The following is a 19,228-nucleotide window of genomic DNA, read 5'->3' as shown; positions in this document are numbered from 1 at the left end:
CATCTTATGCAGTCAATAACAAAGTCACTGAAGCAAATGCATTGAAAAAAAAATTTAAACAGTTTCATGTTACAGTTAAATGGAGCATAAACATGCTCCATTTAACTGCAACATGAAACTCCTTACTCTTTTATGAACATCCTGCCCCGAGTCATGCAAACCAGAGGAAAAGCTTCATCTCAAGAGTAATTGAAAAGAACGCATGACAGTATAGCTTAGCCCAGAGGAAATGGAAATATTTTAAACTATTTCTTGAGGCATTATGATGCTTAAGATGAAGTGGTTACTTATCAAATTCTTGTCCCAGTCAACTGCAGCTGAAGTCAGGACACTTCCAATCTAATCTGACTGACCTCTGAATTTTGGAAAATCATCTCACTTCTCTTCCTCTTAGCCTTCTTTCTGTTCTTTGCTATGTCTAGCAGTGCAATATGAATTGCCTGTTACTTGTGCACTTGGACAGCAAGTAGTGAGTTGAGAAGCTCATCAGAGTTGACACTTGTAGATATTACCATAACATAAATTATTAAATAATAATAAGAAATAGTGAATTTCAGCCTAGAATTTGATATGTAAGGTTTGTGAGCAATCCCGTGTTTGCTTTGTGTTAGTGTTTTCTCAGCTGCAATGAGAAAACAGTCATCGGGAAAGAAGTACCTTAAGCAAGTAGATCTTTCCTGAAACACAACTGCAAAGTAAGACTAGTTTCAGGATATAGTACTAGTGTATTTTGTAGCACTGCATCACTAATTTTTAGCAAGCACTCTTTCATGCTTTCAATGAATTTGCTGCAAGACATCTTTATCTGAACACATTCAACAATATTACTATGCAAGACCTCTTCCTGAAACACTTCGCAAGACAAATTTACATAGATTGTACATCTTCAGCTCCTGATGTGACTGGATGCAACAATGCTGGAAAGCATAGATTATTACAGGGTATCATCTTGCTATCAAAATTAATGCCTTCTTTGAGCATCTGCTTTATAACTCAGGTATTGAGAAAGAAATATAGCCAAAGCAATAGTATAAGATAGACTCTGACTATTTTGTATGGGGACAAGATAGTTTCTGTCCATTCTGAAAGAAACAACATAATCACATAACATTTCCAAGCTAACATGCAAAGCCTATTGATTTCCCATATCAAAATTCCATATAGTATCTTTGGTACTCGATACCGGACGTATTACCTGCTCCAGAACTAACATATTCCATGACTCATTCACTGAGGCCAACATGCTGGTTATAAATTATCCACTTCTTTATGGACACTGATGGAATTTTTGAAGTTTTGAGGCATTTAAGAATACCTAGTAGGAACCCAAATTGTTTAAACAACTTTATTTTCTTCTAACCATTTTAAAATGTAGCTTCTTTTTTTTTTTTTTTCAGTATAATTTATCAAATAGATTCCTCTGTGTCCTGGGGTGACACTGTATATATACTGTTTCAGGGGGGATCCTTGAATTGCTTTTCAAGTGTTTTTGAAATAAAAAAATAGGACTTTTGGTCCTTAACAGTAATTTATGTTTTCAAATTGCTTAATAAGGTTTGGAACCTAAGCTTAGAACTGTTCCAGGATCCATCAAAGAAAGTCATTGTTTTAACACCTATAGTAAATCAACTAACATTTAGCTATAACACCAGTTTAAATATTTTCCAAAAATCTGTATCTCAATTAAGGCACATATGATTAGGAATAAAGTGAAAAGTTAGGCTGCATTTACAGAAGATGTAATAAGGCTAACACTATTCCTGCTTAAGTTCATGCAGCAGTAAATACAACGTGGCTGTTGTTACATGAGGACCTAAACTGACAGAACAGTTAAAAAAAACATTTCTGGACTGTTTTTTTTTTTTTTTTTTTTTTTTTCCACTGGTTGCTCATTCTTATTCCCAGACTCTTCACACCGGCACAGAAGTCCATGCAGGTGCGATGACAACTTTGGAAAGCATCCATCTGAAAGCCTATCCCACTGGCTGGTTTTAATTCACATTAGCAGTTTCCCACTCCACTGAGTGCAGGGATTCAACTGCATGGTGAAAACTGGTGAATAAGGGGGTGTACCCATATGGATGAGACTACTCTTTCTTGTGGCAATGATGATTTAAAATATTGATTCATAGTAAAATTAGGCTGTTAAAAGCTGGTTTCTGGAAACCCATAAAGACACAGCTGGCCTTTTAACTATTGTTTAACCCAAATTGTTCACCTATGAGACTTCCTTCCTACTACACCCTAAATATCTGATATTCCTGGAGTCTGGGCAAAGTCTAGACACTGTCTGCACCGTTAGAGATTTCTGATTCCTATTCAGAGGACATTACTTGAGCACCACACGTCATCACACCTACTAATGGTTTCCAAGTTTACTATTCAGGACAGAAAAAGCAGATGTCATGACATCACCAGTTACCACCAGGCTTCATGTCCTCTCTTTTTATCTCATCTATGTGTTAGTACTTTAATGCCACTGTATCATCCACACAAAGATGAGGTTACAACATAGAAGGCCGTATTGGCAAAATACACCTGGCTGTGTTACAGAGTTTCAAAACTCACAGGACTAAGCTTGACTGACACATTCCCAAAAGCTGGCCTTAGGTGAGGCAGTACAGTGCTACCCACCCTGAGGAAAGGCACAGACACAAATGACCTAGAACAGGAGTGACTCCACAGTGCAGAAAGTGAGTGCACCAAGGTCTGTCACCATGTTTCTCCTCTTCTGAATGTAAAGAACTGTGCTGCAGTTTTCTTGAGCCATAGGGGAAAATGTATTACCTGGAGCTCCTGTTCTGTTTGCATACACTATAAAACTGGCACAATTTGTACATGAAGCACCCAACACTGCAACAGTGTGCTTCAGCTGCTGAAAGCATCATCAACAGGCTGGTGCAAAATGCAGTTTGTTCTTGTCTTTAGCATTATGTTTTACTGACACTGACATTTCAATGTGTCCAAGGACTAAATTAATCCTCAAAATGGATAGTGGAACCGAGACTGCTGTTTACTAATTGTTAAATGCACACCTACTAGCCATTTACATGTCAGTAATTTTGTCTTGATAAGAATTTTGTCCATCCTTTGTGTACCTGACTAGAAATTCATTCATTTATTAGGGCAGGAGCGGCATAAGAAATGAAGCATACTATCTGCTGGACAAAGACTGAAAAAGCTAACTAGATCCTATTTTTCCTATGGTATTCCTTTGTCACATGAAATTCTCCAAAGTTTAACCCAAAAACTGCTCAGACTGATAATACCAATCAGCATCTACAATTGTTAATATTGCAATAGCTATGTGATACAGTGATATAGTATTATCTCCAGGCCACCAGTAGACCTCTGACATCTACACCAATCCTAAGAACATTTTCAACTGGAAGTATTTTAACCAACTCTGAAAACAACTGAGATATTTTCAGATGTTACAGAGCAAAATATTTCTCTTGAGGATTAGTAATCCAGTCCCTAATGGCATTCTCTTCTTCTTAATCCATACACCTGCCTCGTGCCAGCTTTTGAACCACTATACCTTCTAGTTTCCAGATAGCTTAAGCATTCCTTGAAGAAAAAAAATCACACCCTCTAAATACTCTGCATTTATTGCCATGTTACACAGAATTAGCTCATACTGTACCCAGTATCTTCTTGCATGTTGCACTGCTGGCATTTGCTGACAAGTCAAAGCCTGTGGGTTTCCTTGGGACTGATTTAGGGTCAATATGGCTTTGCTACTGTAAGAATAATGATATTTACCCAACACATTAAGAATCAAATATGGCAGCAGACTCTGTAATGCTCTGGAAGGATTGCCTCACTTTCTGTTGTTATACATGTTAATTGTAGGTGCAGAGGCCCTGTGAACTTCCATTACAATTCCGCAGAAGACACACCTATTATCTCATAAGCAATCTTAGGAAAAACAACATTCATGTTTGCCCACAGAACAAGGAAACAACTTTTAAGTTTGCCGGGTTTGCTGAGTTACCAACGGTGATGGTATATAATAGCCACATTCTCATATAACTCATATAATGGGTTATTCTCAAATAACTTACATTCTTATAACAGAAACTGGACTAGTGGCATCAGTCTTTCTTACAGATTTAGATAGATCATCAAAATATCTTTAGATACTAAAGAAACTTGAACTTTACAATCCCAAATCTGAAATATGGCTCTAAAGAAGAAAAGACTTTTCCCTCATACACCTCCACTCTTGAACCCCTTAGCTGCAATAAGGAAGAAAAAAAATCTCTTTTCCAAGGTTTGTACCATTGAATAGAGCCATCTCCTTTTAGGATTGTGGACAGTAAGATCACTGTAACTTAGTAGTATATCAGCATTAGAAATGCTTTTTTTTTTTAATTACAACTTCAGAAAAAGGTTTTCAGCTGTACAAAGTAGCTGTAAATCTTTCATTTTTCAGTGGGTTTTTTTTTTTTTTCTATTTTTATGAGTGGAATGGCAGCAAGTATCACACACAAGGGAAAGGGAGCTGAGATAGCTGATATATCCCTGTGAAGAGAATTTCTTTGAGAATGTTAGGCAATGGTTTATTTATATGTCAAATCCTTACATTTAAAGGGGACCAGAAAGTCTTAGTAAACTTCAAAGACATCTTCAGGGGCATGTAAGATGTTTTGGAGGAAGGACAATTTCTCCCTACTTTAGGTATTACATCTTAATCCCAAGAGAATGAATAATCTTTATGATCAGTAGCTAAGCTCAGTTTTTCAGTATACAATTGTGCTGAAGAAATGGGACTTCTGCAAATGATGGCAAAGAGATTTGGAACAAAGGTGCATAACTGCAGACTCAGCAATAGACAAGCGAGACTAGGTGTTGGGGCTGAATATTGTGTACCCTTAGGGGAATTAGGAAAGATCATCCTCCTTTCTGCATTAATCTGCCTCCCAGAAGAATGTACTCTGTTTCGCATCTGGTTGATGCTTCTTTCTGGGGGAAATTCAGTAGAGACTACTACACCAAGGACTGCAGTAATCAGCAAAAACCTGACAGGGACTGGTTGCAAAAAAGCATCAGCAGGAAAAGAAAAAAAGCAAGCAAGCGAAAAAAATATTTAAATTATTACATTCTTTGATGATACACTAGAACAACTACAAAAATATCAGTTAAGGACAGAGAATAATTCATATCTTTACAAGTGGGGATTGCCCTTTTCAGTACTTCTATTCATCCCAACTGTAAAATATAAACTCTTAATTTTTTCAGAGCATTCTTCTAAGACTCAAGAGTAAGAAAAGTATGTTTTTCATTGTCAGTGGGCAAGCTAAGAAAATCCAGAAAATTATTCCCACTCTTTCCTCTTAAACATCACTATCCTTTTCAGTGATGGATACTCCAGAAACTATTATAAGAAGACTATGCAGTCTCAGGTAGAAAATCACACTGCTCTCCCACCAAAGCCATTTCAGCCATTGTGTTAACATTAATCAGTATTGTAAAGTGCAGTTTAGAATAGGAAACCCTCTTCAGGCTGTGGTCTCTTCAAAGGCAAAAACTAGACTAATGTTTTTAATAGTGCAAGCAAGAAGAAATGGACTATTGATAAAGCAGTTTATTTTGACTAACAGATTAGGCAAATTAACTCAGCTGCAATCTCCTCAATCTACTGCTGCCTAAAATAGAGAGAGCTGCATGGAGAAGACCAAATAATCTGCTGTAATCTTTCCATCTGCGGGAACTCAAGCAGCTATCATTCACCACTGCCATTTACATAACTGGTAAAGAACTCTACCATGCTGAACATGGAGATAGTGCTCAGTTTGTTTCTCTGCTTTGAAAAGCATCATTATTCCTTATATTTCAAAGCATATAGGAATGACAGAGCATTCATCATAGCTAATCCAACTATGAACTTAAAATAGGGTTCAACTCCCAGAGCCTCTGCAGTAACAGCTGATTTACACTAAACCAGCATGGATCAGCAGAGAGATCAGCACAACAGCTTGCAGGGTGCAGTACCGGGAATCACACAGGACATTAATGATGGGTAATCCTCACTTCCCAGAGCATAGCTCTGAGATCGATAATAGCAGGTAAGAGTAGCACTCAAATCTTTGAGAGCCGTAACAGCATTGACCAGGAGTCTGCAGACCAGACTCCAGAGACAATCTGCAACAGTGGAAATTTGATCCTGGTAGAGCCTCTGTGTCTTGCATGCTTGTTTGGTCAGAACTTTACACTGCCATTACTACTTCCATGTCATTTTACAAACAAGCAGATATTGACTTTCTATATAGTTCCCATTAAATGATGTACCTGTTTAGTTAAAACACCCTGGGAAGAAATTATTACCGGCAAGGAGAATTTTTGACACATCAGGTGAATCTCCCTGAAATCCAGTGAGATGTTTTTTGGCATTTAAAAGTGAATGAGGTTCAGCCCAACATCCTCCACCTTTGAATGAACAGTGATCAATTTACCTCAAAATTCATTTTGCTACATTGTATTTTATAGAGATGAAAAAAGAAAAATAAAAAGAAGAAGGAAGGAAGGAAGGAAGGAAGGAAGGAAGGAAGGAAGGAAGGAAGGAAGGAAGGAAAGAAAGAAAGAAAGAAAGAAAGAAAGAAAGAAAGAAAGAAAGAAAGAAAGAAAGAAAGAAAGAAAGAAAGAAAGAGAAAGAAAAAGAGAAAGAAAAAGAAAAAAAGAAAAAAAGTCTTTAGAAGGCATAGGCCTCTTTTCAACTTCTTGTGAACAAGTTTCGTAAGTCCTGTTTGAGTAAAATATTCTTTTTCAGCCTGATGACACTCAAATTAAGGAGATACTCTATGTATATCTGTTTTTAAAACTGTGTTTATTAGTGTTATTTCACTTTCTAATTTTGTGTGGGTGGATAATTGTTTTCATTGTCTAAGAGGTAATCATAAGCAGATTTATGGCAATTGAAAAACATTTCTACATTGTAGTATTTGAATGAGTAACTTATGAAAAAAACCCACAACAGCCAAGTTAAGCATTCCTTAATTTCATGTGCTAAACACTGTAGAAAGTTAATTCTGTTTACTTCTATGAAGTTGTACTGGAGTATGCACAAACATTTGAACTCAATAATTAACATCTTGCTCCAAAACAAATATATGAAAGGTGATGTTAAAAGTGAAATATTGCTCTATAACATTTTTCATACTAGCCACACATTTCTTGCAATACACATCTCTGGATAAAAAAAGGATTTCTGTAGTTTCTGAACCACAGGTAAAGAAGTAACCATCTTTCTTGTGGTTTCTTTGCACTTTATTGCTCACCTTAGACCCACACACTAGATCTACATTTCTGGGATTTTTCACTATTTCCAATACTGAGGGAGAAAACAGCTTTTCTGTAGATATAAAGTGCTTAGTGGTTTTATTTCAGAAATCAGCTCATATGGTAAATTCATGCAGAGTATAAACAGCTGGACAAAGCAGTAACTATGTTGCTTCCTCATATTTCTCTATGTATGTATCTTAAAAATTTGAAACAAAGCAAATTTCTTCTATGAAAAGTTTCTCCAGAGGAAGAAAGTGAGAAAGAAAATCACATATTTTGGAAATTTTGTAAAAAAGAAAAACAAAAAAAAAAGGATTCCATTCTAGTCATTGATAGTCCCTCATACCCATCCATCACAGTCTGCCAAAGACAAAGCTCAGTTCATTCAGAAACTTGAATCAGTCTCTTCTGATTGCACTCTTTCCTCATCTTCCCAACAGCAAGGGTCTTTCAGGAGTTAATACTGCCTGAGTTCTTCCTTTCATAAAATACAAACATTTCAAGTCCTAGAAGAAATTTTCTTATAACATTATGAATTAATCAGAATATGAAGTCTATGTGAAGCATGCCTTTTCCACATTCATAATAGACTTTCTAACAATTATTCTCTTGACACCACCAAGAGCTTACAAGGAACAAGAAACAATGCTTTTCTGGCTCATCTCTGGTGTTCCATACATGCCACCTGCATTTAGTTATGTTTGTACCACTTTATAGTAAGACAGAAAAGAGATGTAAAGCCAGGAATATATGGCCTTTTGCATCTGAGAAAGTCAATGACAATAACTAACCATGATAGACAGAAAACATTATTTTATGCTAGCTAATGTTTTCTGGAATGGCAAAAGAAGGAATGCACTGCATCTAAACTCACAGAATGAGATAAGATGCTAGAAAGAACATTTCTGTTCTAGTTAAGGCCCATGTACAGACAAGCTGTACACATTCAGGGCTGTGCTTAAAGGAGATGAAAAGAAATTGAAATCTGCACTACCTAGTTGTTATATTACACTATATTCTGTCTAGCAAAGCATTGCACTATGCTAATGACTGGGGAAAACAAATTGGGAAATACTTAGAAGCCTGAATGGCAGAACATATCAAGATGAACTACTCCCTACAATTAACATTTTCTCATATGAGTTTAGCTCTGAATATATCCAAAATTATATGTTCAGGAAAAAAGTAATTAAGGAAAAAAGGAGGAGAAACCCTTGATAACTTACCCCATAGAACCACCAAAAATCTTTAACTCCAAATTGGCAGCCCCTGAGCTCAGAACTCCACAAACACTGAACACTTTGTGAAAACTACTTTTCCACACAGTAAGCATGTAAATTAAATACAGTCCACAATTACTAATATTACATGCAACGATTTGCTATAAACTAGGGTCTAGGCAACAGCATTTTATAATTTTGAAATGAAAACACCCTTGGGCTCACTTTAATAACATTAAAATGAGAGCGGTAGCAATAGATGTGGAGACAGTCTAAACCACACATGTTAAAAAGAAATGCAACCATATAGACCTGTAATACTGTATTGCCATTGCTCTTACTGTACTGCCATTGCTATATTAAAAGCTGTAAGTTATGCACTAACTTTGCAAGGCCTCCAGACTGAGATGTGTCAGACTTTTTCTGGGCTAAAAGTTTAGCTTCTCAGGCTGAATTTGTTTTTAACTTCTGTGCACATTGTTTTACCTGGTTTAAACATTTTTCCCTAATTGACCAGATGTCACCATGATATTTTATGAAAAATCCTTTGTCAGGATTTTTGTCCTGAGAAGCTGAGAAGCCTTAGAGGAAATGTAAACAATAACTATCTGATGGCTGTGTAATGTGGTCTGGAGGCTGTTTATCAACAGGTGCTTCTTTGATTGGTACATGTAGATTGTTTCTACTTAATGACCAATGATGGTCTAGCTGTGTTGGGAGTCTCTGAGCAGTCATGGGTTTTTGTTATCCATTCCATTCCTTCCTTTCTAGATTCCTGATGGATCCTTTCTCTCTATTCTTTTTAGTATAGTTTTAGTATAGCATTTTAATATAATATCATAATATAATAAATCAGCCGTCTGAAATATGGAGTCAAGATTCTCATCTCTTCCCTCGTCCTGGGACCCTCAAATACAACCACAACCAGACCTCTCCAGTCCATTTATGTTACTTTTGCTTATCTTTGTATGTTAGCACAACAGTTTTATGACTAAAACATAAAATAAGTACAGACCTTGAAAAGGGGAGACACAGGAGGTGTTGTAGAGTACAAGCATGGGATTACAAAAGGTGCAGCATAGATTTAGTATTGAAGATAACACCTATAGCTATAAAAAAGACTCCTTCATGGTCAAAGAAATGTGAACATGGAGATAACCAGAATTCCAGAATGTTTAGCAGAAACAAAGGGAACAAAGAACAAGTATTTAATACACATAAAAGAAAACTATTTTAAAAATTTGAATGAGACATGGAGCTGTAGAACAACAAAGGAAGAGAAATTAATATATCAACATTAGCATGAACATCCCCTTCCTTCCTCCAGACGCTGCCAATGTAGGCAACACTTCCAGCAGAATGAAAGACACCACCCTTAGAACTTGGAGAAGCAGGAGAAGGGAGAGCTTAACATCAAAGAAAGTGGGTAGAAACTGAATGTATAACAGTATTAGCTTGTTTTTTAATTATTATTTTTGAACGCTTTTTGAATAGAAGCCCTCTTTTTCTTCAGTAGTGATGGGATCTTGCCTATTAGTAACAACTAAACTTCTCAGATAAACTGTTATTGACTGTGTCTTCAAGTCACATGATTCTCGACAGTTTCTCAAAGGCTTCTGGTTTCTCAAGCATGCAGAACCATCAGCATGCTCTTAATTTTTGGAAACCCACAATGAGTAGCAGTGTCAGCAATCTGCAGACACAGGAAGCTAAGAGCATACTAATCTCTGTGTGGAAAAAGATCCTGAACTCTACATTCCACAGAAAATCCTACACTTCAGCATGTAGATAAAATGACTGTGGTCAAGACCTGGCAAAGCCTATGCCACAAATTAAGATACCACTTAGATTAGAAAGGAACAAAAACCCTGAAACACCCCAAACTTTTAACAATCTTTCGATATGGACTAAGTATGAAATGAAAATTAGAGTTACACACAGATATTGAGAAACTCTAAAAACAGTGTTCCCCATCTTTGGAAAGCGAGGAAAATAGTGAAATCAAACAGATTATTAGTGGATAGATATGTCTGAATATTAGAGAATATTTCAGAGGATAGAATTCTAGATATATTCTTGACACTAGTACTTGAAAAGCATTACAAAGAATGAACTAGTAGAGTCCCTCACCAGTATTTTATATGCATGAAGGATAAAAACAGAATTTTGCACTGAATAATGACAATGGAGCTGAGCTGTCTTTGATTTAGCCCTTTTATTAGGCTACTAGACTCTGCTTTCTATGTGAGAGACAAAGGTGTGGAGATTAACAGTTCTGTCAGTGATGTGTTCATTAATTTCCTTTTAAACACTAGCACAAATAAAATTAACTTTGGCATAACAATTCCTTGTGATATTCTATAATACTAACCTGAAAAAAGCTAAAATTATAAAATAAACTTTTAAGTAATAAATCAACTATTTAAAATAAATTATACCAATTTTCCCCCATTATCCTTTACACAGTCTCTCTATTCCCAACTAAGATTTTTGGTACTTGCTGAATCAATAAAAGTGCTATCATACATATAAACAAATATATGCATAAAACCAGTTTTAAATGCAGGCAAAAAAAAAACCCAAAAAAACCCCAAAAACCAACAAAAAACCACAAACCAAACAATCTAACTGAAACCTCAATTTGTTTCACCACACTTCTGAAAAAAATTTTGTGCCAGTTTATGAGAGCACTATTGTTTCTTCTACTGTTTGTTACTCATGCTGTAATTCTTTTCTTCTGAAAGGTTTGCTCTTTCATAAAGACTTCCGTGATGTGTTAGGGTACTTTGATGGTGTATGATTTGGTTTTTAATTTTCTCACTTTCTTGTTGTTTTTTTTTTTTTTTTTTAAGGGAACTAAAATATTTAGAGGGCCAAAAAAAGTTATTTGATGGTAAGACATGAAATGGTGCATAAGCCACGACTGAGTAATCTCTGTGAGCAGCCTTTGCCTTCCTTACCCCATCTGGTCCTAATGTCTCTAACACCCACTCACTGCATTACAATAAAAATTATATTAAGATCCTTTGGGCAGGATTCTGTATTTTTGTAAGGGCTCTGTATCACCTAACATATATCTGGAATCTGTAGAGGGGGAAAAAAAGAAGAAAGAAAAAAGGAGAAAAAAGTCCAAGTTTTTAAAATTTCATTTGTAGGTTCAGCCATGTGTGGATACATTTGTTCCATGATTCAAAGGAAAGAGTCCAACTAAAGATCAATATGCTATTGGTTATACACACACTTATGTCCCTATCACAATGTCAGATAAGACATGCAATATCAGCTGTAAAATCAGCATGTCTCTGACATGATCCCAAATGGGATCAAGGTTGCCCCCAAGTAATTTGCATATTTTTTAGATTGCACTTTTTTATATAAATGGTCTATAGCTGTATTTCTATTTAGAAATGAGCAGGACATATTAGTAGATTGGAAACTTTCATTTAATGAACAAAACACTTATTGAGTGGAAAGATGAAGCTCAAGTTCTGTTTACTCCCTGACTCTCATTACCTCCCTGTACTTGCTTTCCTGCTCTCCTTTGCCTTTATACATACCTATACCCCACCTCTGACATGGCATGGCATGGCATGGCATGATCTCCACAGACAATACTGTGCTGCCAGAAAAGGCAAGTGATAATGCAAATTAAACTTGCAAATTAAACGTGCTTTATTCAATAGAAGTCATTACAAACTTCTGCCAAAATGACTATTGGTTTTCGTAGAGAATTTGTACATTTAAAAGAATGCAAGTCTTAGGCATGCCATGGGGCACACTCAGGTTCTGATCTGTCACTATTGAAGTTAGTGAGGCTTTTGCCATTCAAACATTTGCAAATGGAGATTCCTCAGACTTCGTGAAATAAAAGATGTACATCTAAAAGCTCACTTTGGAAAAAATCCCTTAACTTAGCTATGCCTGTTTTTTAATGGGTTGAACTTGAAACAATATGAACTACTTGGTCATGCTGACCAATTTCCAGTTTAACATCAATGGAAGTTACTAGTTATGCAGTCTCCTAAAGCTCAAGCTAAACAAAAATAAAATTTATTCCCAAATTGGTTCCCTGCCTGAATCACAAAAAATCAAAGTGGTCTTTAACAGAATACCAATCTCAGTGATTGGTGCCAGCGTTTCTGCATTTTTATATACTTCAGATATCTGTTTAAAAATTTAAATTCATCTACTTGCTTGGGGATAGGGAGCAAGGGGTTGGGAGAGAGAACAGAACCTTTCATGCTATTGCAGCTCTGCATAGAGCAGTCCTGCTTCTTTGACATGTCAACTGCATGCTGTGTCTACAAGCACCGGGGCCATCATGATAATATCTGGTGTCTGGGAAGCAGATACCAGTGCCGAGGAAAGTCCACTCTACACCTTACAAATAAGGCTTAGCTACTCTCAGGCCAAGCAAATAAAATTCAGATGATGCAGCCTTTATCTTTAAACTTCCAACCATTGCAAAGTTGCTCTCTGGAAAAACAAAAAACTTCTTCATAAGGGAAAAGTCCCTTCCATACATGGAGATGGCCTTCAAATCAGAAGACTTATTCCTTGCAAATATGCCACAAATCAGTGCACATTTTTGTGTGTCACAAGTTCACAGACCAGTTCTATTGCCTGACTCTGATCTGGTTTCTGATTCCTGTTATCAGCAAAGCATACTGCTTTGGGGACTGCATACAAACCACTGAAATTACTCTGGTTGGGGGAGATGGTGATGAAGAAGAAACATAGGTATGTTACATCAGATATTAGTCAACTATTTCTATGCATTTTCAAGCCAGTTTCTTGCCTGATGAATAACGGAGTTAAACTAATGTGAAGGGATAGAGCCAGAAGATTTTTGCTCTTCAAATGTTTTACATTCACAACCTCGGTTAGATAATTTAGTGAGCAGACGTTATTGTCATCTTCTTTATGTTACTCATCTAGAAGAGCAGATGCCACACTGAGCTGCAGCTTGGCATCAAGGAAAGTCTGCCTACATGTCAGGGTAGCCAGGATAGCCTGGACTCCCATAAGGACTAATTGGTATGCCAGTAAAAAGAGCTATCTTCAGCCCTATTCAAAAAGAATATTCTAGTGTTTTTAACATCCTTCCAGATGCTTTTTAGGAAGGCTCCTCTCCGCACTCCTGCATTTTATCAGCTCTCCCTCTCATGGAAACTCTAAATCACATATTTAAAAATAGACCACAGATTATCTGGGTAAATCATAAAGCTCAGCTTATCTCTCTCTTCCCCTTCAAAATATACAATTTATTTTGTCCACCAGCTCAGCAGCGTGAAGCCATCAATAATCCTGTTTGTCTCAGTAACCCCACTCAGTGATTGTCCCTGTGTATCTCTATTCTGTGCATGCATGTCATGCTGGGGTGTGTGTGTCTGTGTGAGCACTGAAGAAGGATCCAGGATTTACAGTTCTGGGCAGAAAGGTGTACAATCCTGCTCTATTTATGCCCATGTCAACTATGTATGTCATAGCATCACAATGCTTATGGAGAATAATACCAGCATTCTGCAGAAGTAATGTACTAAGTACTTCAATTATGCATTAAATTGTTGTTTAACACCAATCTGGACGACAGAAGCCATGTGCTTCTCCTGAGGGCAGGCATAACCAATGCGTGCACAGAAGGACACAAAAATTTTTCAATTCCTCTCTCCCAGTGGTTCACACGCATCAGATAATAGAGTCTTCAGTGGCAAACCCCGACTGCCAGCCCACACGTTTCCTATACGCGCATCTCCTCATCCTCCTCCTCCTGCCAGTGCGGCCCATCAGGCCACGAGATCAGGAGAAAGCCCTGCAGGGATATAAATAGCTCCTCGGAGGAGGAGGGGAGAGTGCAGCAGCACGTTTCCAAAGATGCTTGCTGCAGAGGGAGGTTTTGCTGGATTAATTCAGGGGGGAAAGGGAATCGCTAGGAAGCTCACTGCCACAGCAGGTAATGTCTGAGAAAAGAGGGCAGCAGCTGCCCTGGGGAAGCTGAAGGGGGAATGCTCCGCTTTCTGGGAGAGCAGCGAGGCGGGGTTCCCATTTTGAGTGTCCCACCTATTTCAAATCGTTTCCTCAGAGCCTCCCCGCAGATGGGCTGTATATAGGCACGATCGGCCCACGGCTGATACAGACAGTGAGGATACGAACCAACTCGGTGGAGGTGTTATTACGACACGCAGCTTATTGTCAGTGCCAAGTTTGTACAGAGCCAGGTGATGTTGCTGGTACGCGCTGTATTGCATTGACTGTGCATGCGGTGCTCTGAACTTGCCCCATGAGGGGGCCACGGTAGCGCTGGCTTCCCTGCCCTGTCCCCGGTTTTCCTTGGAGAGAAAATGCCGAGAGGTTCCGTCTCCCCAGAGCCTATGAAGTCTCACACACTGAACCCCCCTCCCCCGCGCCTCCCGGAAACTTTGGGGAACTACAGACACAGACGCCTGAGGTACAGGTGCGCGCTCTCCCCTTCCCCGCCGGAGTCAGCCGGGACGCTCCTCGGCCGCCGCCTGCGCTGGCTGCGCGGAGGCCGCTTCGCGCCTCTCCGCTCTCCCTCCCCCCGGCGGGCCGGCACCGCGCGGCTCTGCGGTGCTGCAGCGCCTGGCCCGGCCCGGCCCGGCCTCTCTCACCGTCCTCCAGAGCCTCTGCCGCTTGGCACTGACGGAGGTGGCGGTGACGATGAGGTGGGAGACGGACACCACCAGCCCGAAGACGATGGCCAGCAGCGTCCGGACGGGAAGCAGCGAGTAGGAGACGAAGGTTACCAGCATGAGCTGCCACATGCCCTGCTCGGGGGCGCTGGGCGCCTCCATGCCGTAGGCGCTGAGAGAGAAGGGGCAGCAGAGGAAAGAGAAGGTGAAGCTGAAGAGCAAGGTGAGCTTGACGATCTGCTGCAGCTGGGTGACCTGCAGGTACTTGACATTGGTGACGATGAAAAGGGAGAGGAAGATGATGCAGTGCACCGGGTGCGAACCTTTGGAGATGGTCAGGCTGGGACCGGAGAGCAGCTCCACCAGGGCTAGGCTGGCGGTGAGCACGATGAGGACGGCGAGCGCCTTGAGGGTGGACGTCTGCTCCAGCTTCAGGTTGTAGCTCTGGAAGAGAGCCTCCAGCTCCTTGCAGTCGAACTCGTCCTCGCAGGCGATGGCATCCAGCAGCAGCAAGGGAGGGGGATCCCCTAACCCGGCTCCCGCTCCCGACGCCGCGGCAGCCGGCGGGGAGCAGCAGCAGTGGCAGCACTTCTTCCTCTTGGTCTTGACTTTCTGAAACGGTATTTCCTCCATGTCAATGCCATTCATAAACCCGAGGAAGAAATGCTCCTCCAGGTGTCCCCCGCTGCCGCTTTGCCGCCTCGCTGTTCATAAAAGAGAGGGGGGCTGCGCGCAAGAGCCGCAGCCGCTCGCCTGCTGGTAGCCCCCTCCGCTCCGCGGGCGCGGGTCCCGGGCGCACCCGCCAGCCGCCGTCCGCAACCCGCGCCGGCAGCCACCCCCTCCGCTGCCACCCAGGAGCCGGGGGTTGCTGGGACGGCGGGAGGAGAGTCTCACTCGCGTTGATGTGCCAACCTTCCTGCCTGCAGTCTCGCTTTCCCCTCCACCCTCTTCCTCCTCCTACTCCTCCTCCTCCCCTGGTGCTCCAGGGATACTAATCTCCTAATGACACCAAAACACCATCCAAAGGTTTGGAATCAAACAGAGGGAGGGGTGGGGGCAAAGGGTGGGTGGAAGCTTAGAAAAGGGGAGACGGGGATAGTCAACAGGCGGCTTTCCCTTCAGATAACTATTTTGGGGAGCGGGAGCGACAGAGGAAAGCAAACGGGCTCCCATGAGGTGGGTAATATTAAAAAATAAAATAGCGACTAGGAGGAAAAAAAAAAAAATAATCCGAGCCAGGGATGTTGAGGAAAAGTGCTGCAGAGGGGCCGGAAAGAAAGCAGGAGGCAGGGAATGGGAGGACGATTCCCTTCCCAGGTGCGAGAGCATCTCACCAGAGCTGGGGATTGAGAGGCGCCTGCGCGCCAATCGCTTGGGAAGCCAGACACGTCCCCACCGGGGCTCCGCGACTCGGGAGCGGCGGAGGGGTCCGCCGCCCCTACAAAGCGCCCGGCGTTCACCCTGCCGGGAGCCCGGGGCTCGCCGTCCGCCGGGTGCGTCCGGCATCGGCCGATGGCTGGCAGCCCCGTGCTGCCCGCCTGCCCTGGCAGCTATTCAGATAGATAGATAGATAGATACATACATACATACATACGTACATATACATAGAGATTCACACACACACACACATACACACACACACACGCACGCATACATACATACATAGGTGCTTTTGTGTGTATGTATGTTTGTGTATGTATTTATAAAAATATACAAAATCTACCTATAAAAATGTAGAAGTACATGTAAATATTTGAAAATATGTAAATATATATATATATATATATATGTTTCTATAGATGAATCCTGCTTCCTTTCAGAAATAAAGTTGTATTTGACTGAATAAATATTCTGCCGTTACTTGTTTTTTCCTAGCTCCAAAGCAGTGGGAGAAAGTGTAATGAATGAGAAAATTTTCAAGAAAACACACTTTTGTGAGCACTTCTGCCTGTCTGGTAGTACAAATCAGTCAGTGGCTGTGGAGGATTACTCTTATGACAGGAGTTGAATGTCACCCCACTCAAAATTGTTCTTCGTGCCTCATCAGGAACTTGGATGTGTTGCTTTAGAAGAAAAGCCTCTAGCTCTGCCTATAGTGCTGCTATCAGATACTATTACCAAGTTGTCACAAAAGAAGACACTGAAATGTGCTTTTTTGTAATCATTGCATCTAATTTTGGGATTATGAGACTGATTTCAAACTCACCAAAGAGTAGGGGAAGAACACCAGTGTTTCTTTTTGGTTTGGGTCAAGCATTTGTAAGACTCAAGTCTAGGAAAATGTCAAAATAGAAGACTAAGGTTATGAACACTTGGCTTTTCAAAGGCAGGGCAGGGATACTTTCCAGAATCAAAGCAAAATCCTACTATCATGCATAGGTTGAAGAACTAATCACTGCTTTTTGTGTCAGTGATGTCAGATCCTGGTCCCAGATTTGGGCTGAAGAGTGTTAAGATCAACAGTAGGCAGGTATTCTTTAAGATTTGTTATGGCTGTGAATTATGTTGGCACTTCACTTCTGGATAGTAAAGTAGCATTAAAAAAAATCTTGGATACATAATCTAAGGCAACATATTTTTTATATTAATATTTTAGTATTTGATGTTAGTCCATGCCCTACAGACTCAGTATGCAGTCATTCTTTTGAATCTGGACAAATCTCATCAGGAAAAGATAATTAATCAGCATTGCTGGAGTTTGTGCATTACAGATTCAAAATATTCCACACTTGGGACAATGACTGTTAGTGTTCATGGGAAGCAACACATTGTGATTTCATAGGCTGTGACTTAGACCCTCAAACACTGCAGAACTGTAAATACAGCTGATATTTAGACTTCTGTAACATCCTTCCAGAAGAAAGTAAAAGGGTTGGATTTGCTGGCCTGAGTACTGGAAACAGGAAGAGATGTTTAGCTGAAATGAAGTCAAACCTGACAAACAAAAAGAGGCTTCCTTTGTTTTGCGCGATCTCTAGTGTGTTTGAAAAGCTTAATAAATTAATCTCCTTATTCACTTTGGTGCATAAATTCACTTCAGTCACACATATATTAGATAAACACTAGATAAACACAACACTGTTGTGTTTTTACCTGTCCTCAGCTTTTTTTCTGAGCTCATATATCCTGAGGGATAAACTAATATTTCACATCTCAAAAAGTATAAGAGGTGGCACTGAGTTGCCCAGCCCTAGGAGCTATTCACTGAAAGAGTTGTCATGCTAGCAGTCATCACATCTTTCTTCTGGCTCTCAGCTTGCTGCTGAGGAAATGGAAGGTGAGTAATTCCCTACAGGGTATCCTGTGGTTTAGATTATTTTTGTGCTTCTTACAGCTTCAGGTTGGCTTAGTTAGTGCATACATAAAACAGAGAAAGATGGTGCATATGAAACATATACATCTTCATTCTTGCTAGGTCAAGGGGAAGCTTCATCTTTCTTAGACACTCTAGCAGTATGGAAATGCCACACAGTAATTAATGAAACTCTGTCATCCTTTGTACACTGTTTCACTTCACAGGGCAAATACTTCACCTCACCCTCCATAGTGAGGAGCCCAGATTTTAGCACCTGATGTCACAAATACAGAGGAAACCTCAAAGCCTTTGTCTGAGACAGACATATTATTAAGGCAAATAGCCAGCTATAAAACTGCTGGAATGCACTTGACACAGGACCATATTTTCTGACTTATCTGTTGTAGATGACAGTAAATCTAAAATAATCTAAATCTTCCTGGCGTTTTTGAGCTATAAACAACACTTTGTGGACTGTAGTACACTTCTAGCTCATTTTTAAGAAAGAAATGAGGATGATTTTGACAGTTATTGCCCCCAAAATTCTGGATGTTGGCCAGAACCAAAAGTCAGTTCTTTCTTTTGTATGCTCTTGCATTTGTAATCAGACTACTCTGGGAATGAATGTAGTATTGACAGGAAAAAGTGATTAGAGTCCAGCTTTATCATCTTTAGAACAGCAAAACCTATCTGTTTTTCTTTTTTTTATTTTTTTTTCCTAAGAGGCAAATTGTCTTGATTGTTTGAAGTGAAAAATATTTTTTATGGAAAGTCAGGCA

At 39.9% G+C, this 19,228-nt stretch overlaps 1 protein-coding gene across 1 annotated transcript in view; it reads right to left on the bottom strand.

Moving 5' to 3' along the window:
• The window catches only part of ADCY1 (adenylate cyclase 1), a 150,678-nt gene extending 134,621 nt beyond the window's left edge, over positions 1–16,057 (bottom strand). Inside the window, exon 1 of the mRNA XM_041399528.1 lies at positions 15,134–16,057. Coding sequence (XP_041255462.1) covers positions 15,134–15,802 — 669 coding nt within the window. The 5' untranslated portion in view covers positions 15,803–16,057. The remainder of the gene's footprint in view (positions 1–15,133) is intronic.
• Positions 16,058–19,228: the final 3,171 nt, after the last annotated feature.

Source organism: Onychostruthus taczanowskii, unplaced genomic scaffold, assembly GCF_017590055.1.
Source record: "Onychostruthus taczanowskii isolate IOZ18803 unplaced genomic scaffold, ASM1759005v1 scaffold163, whole genome shotgun sequence".
Lineage (NCBI taxonomy): Eukaryota > Metazoa > Chordata > Aves > Passeriformes > Passeridae > Onychostruthus > Onychostruthus taczanowskii.
This window is presented reverse-complemented; position numbering and strand designations above follow the sequence as displayed.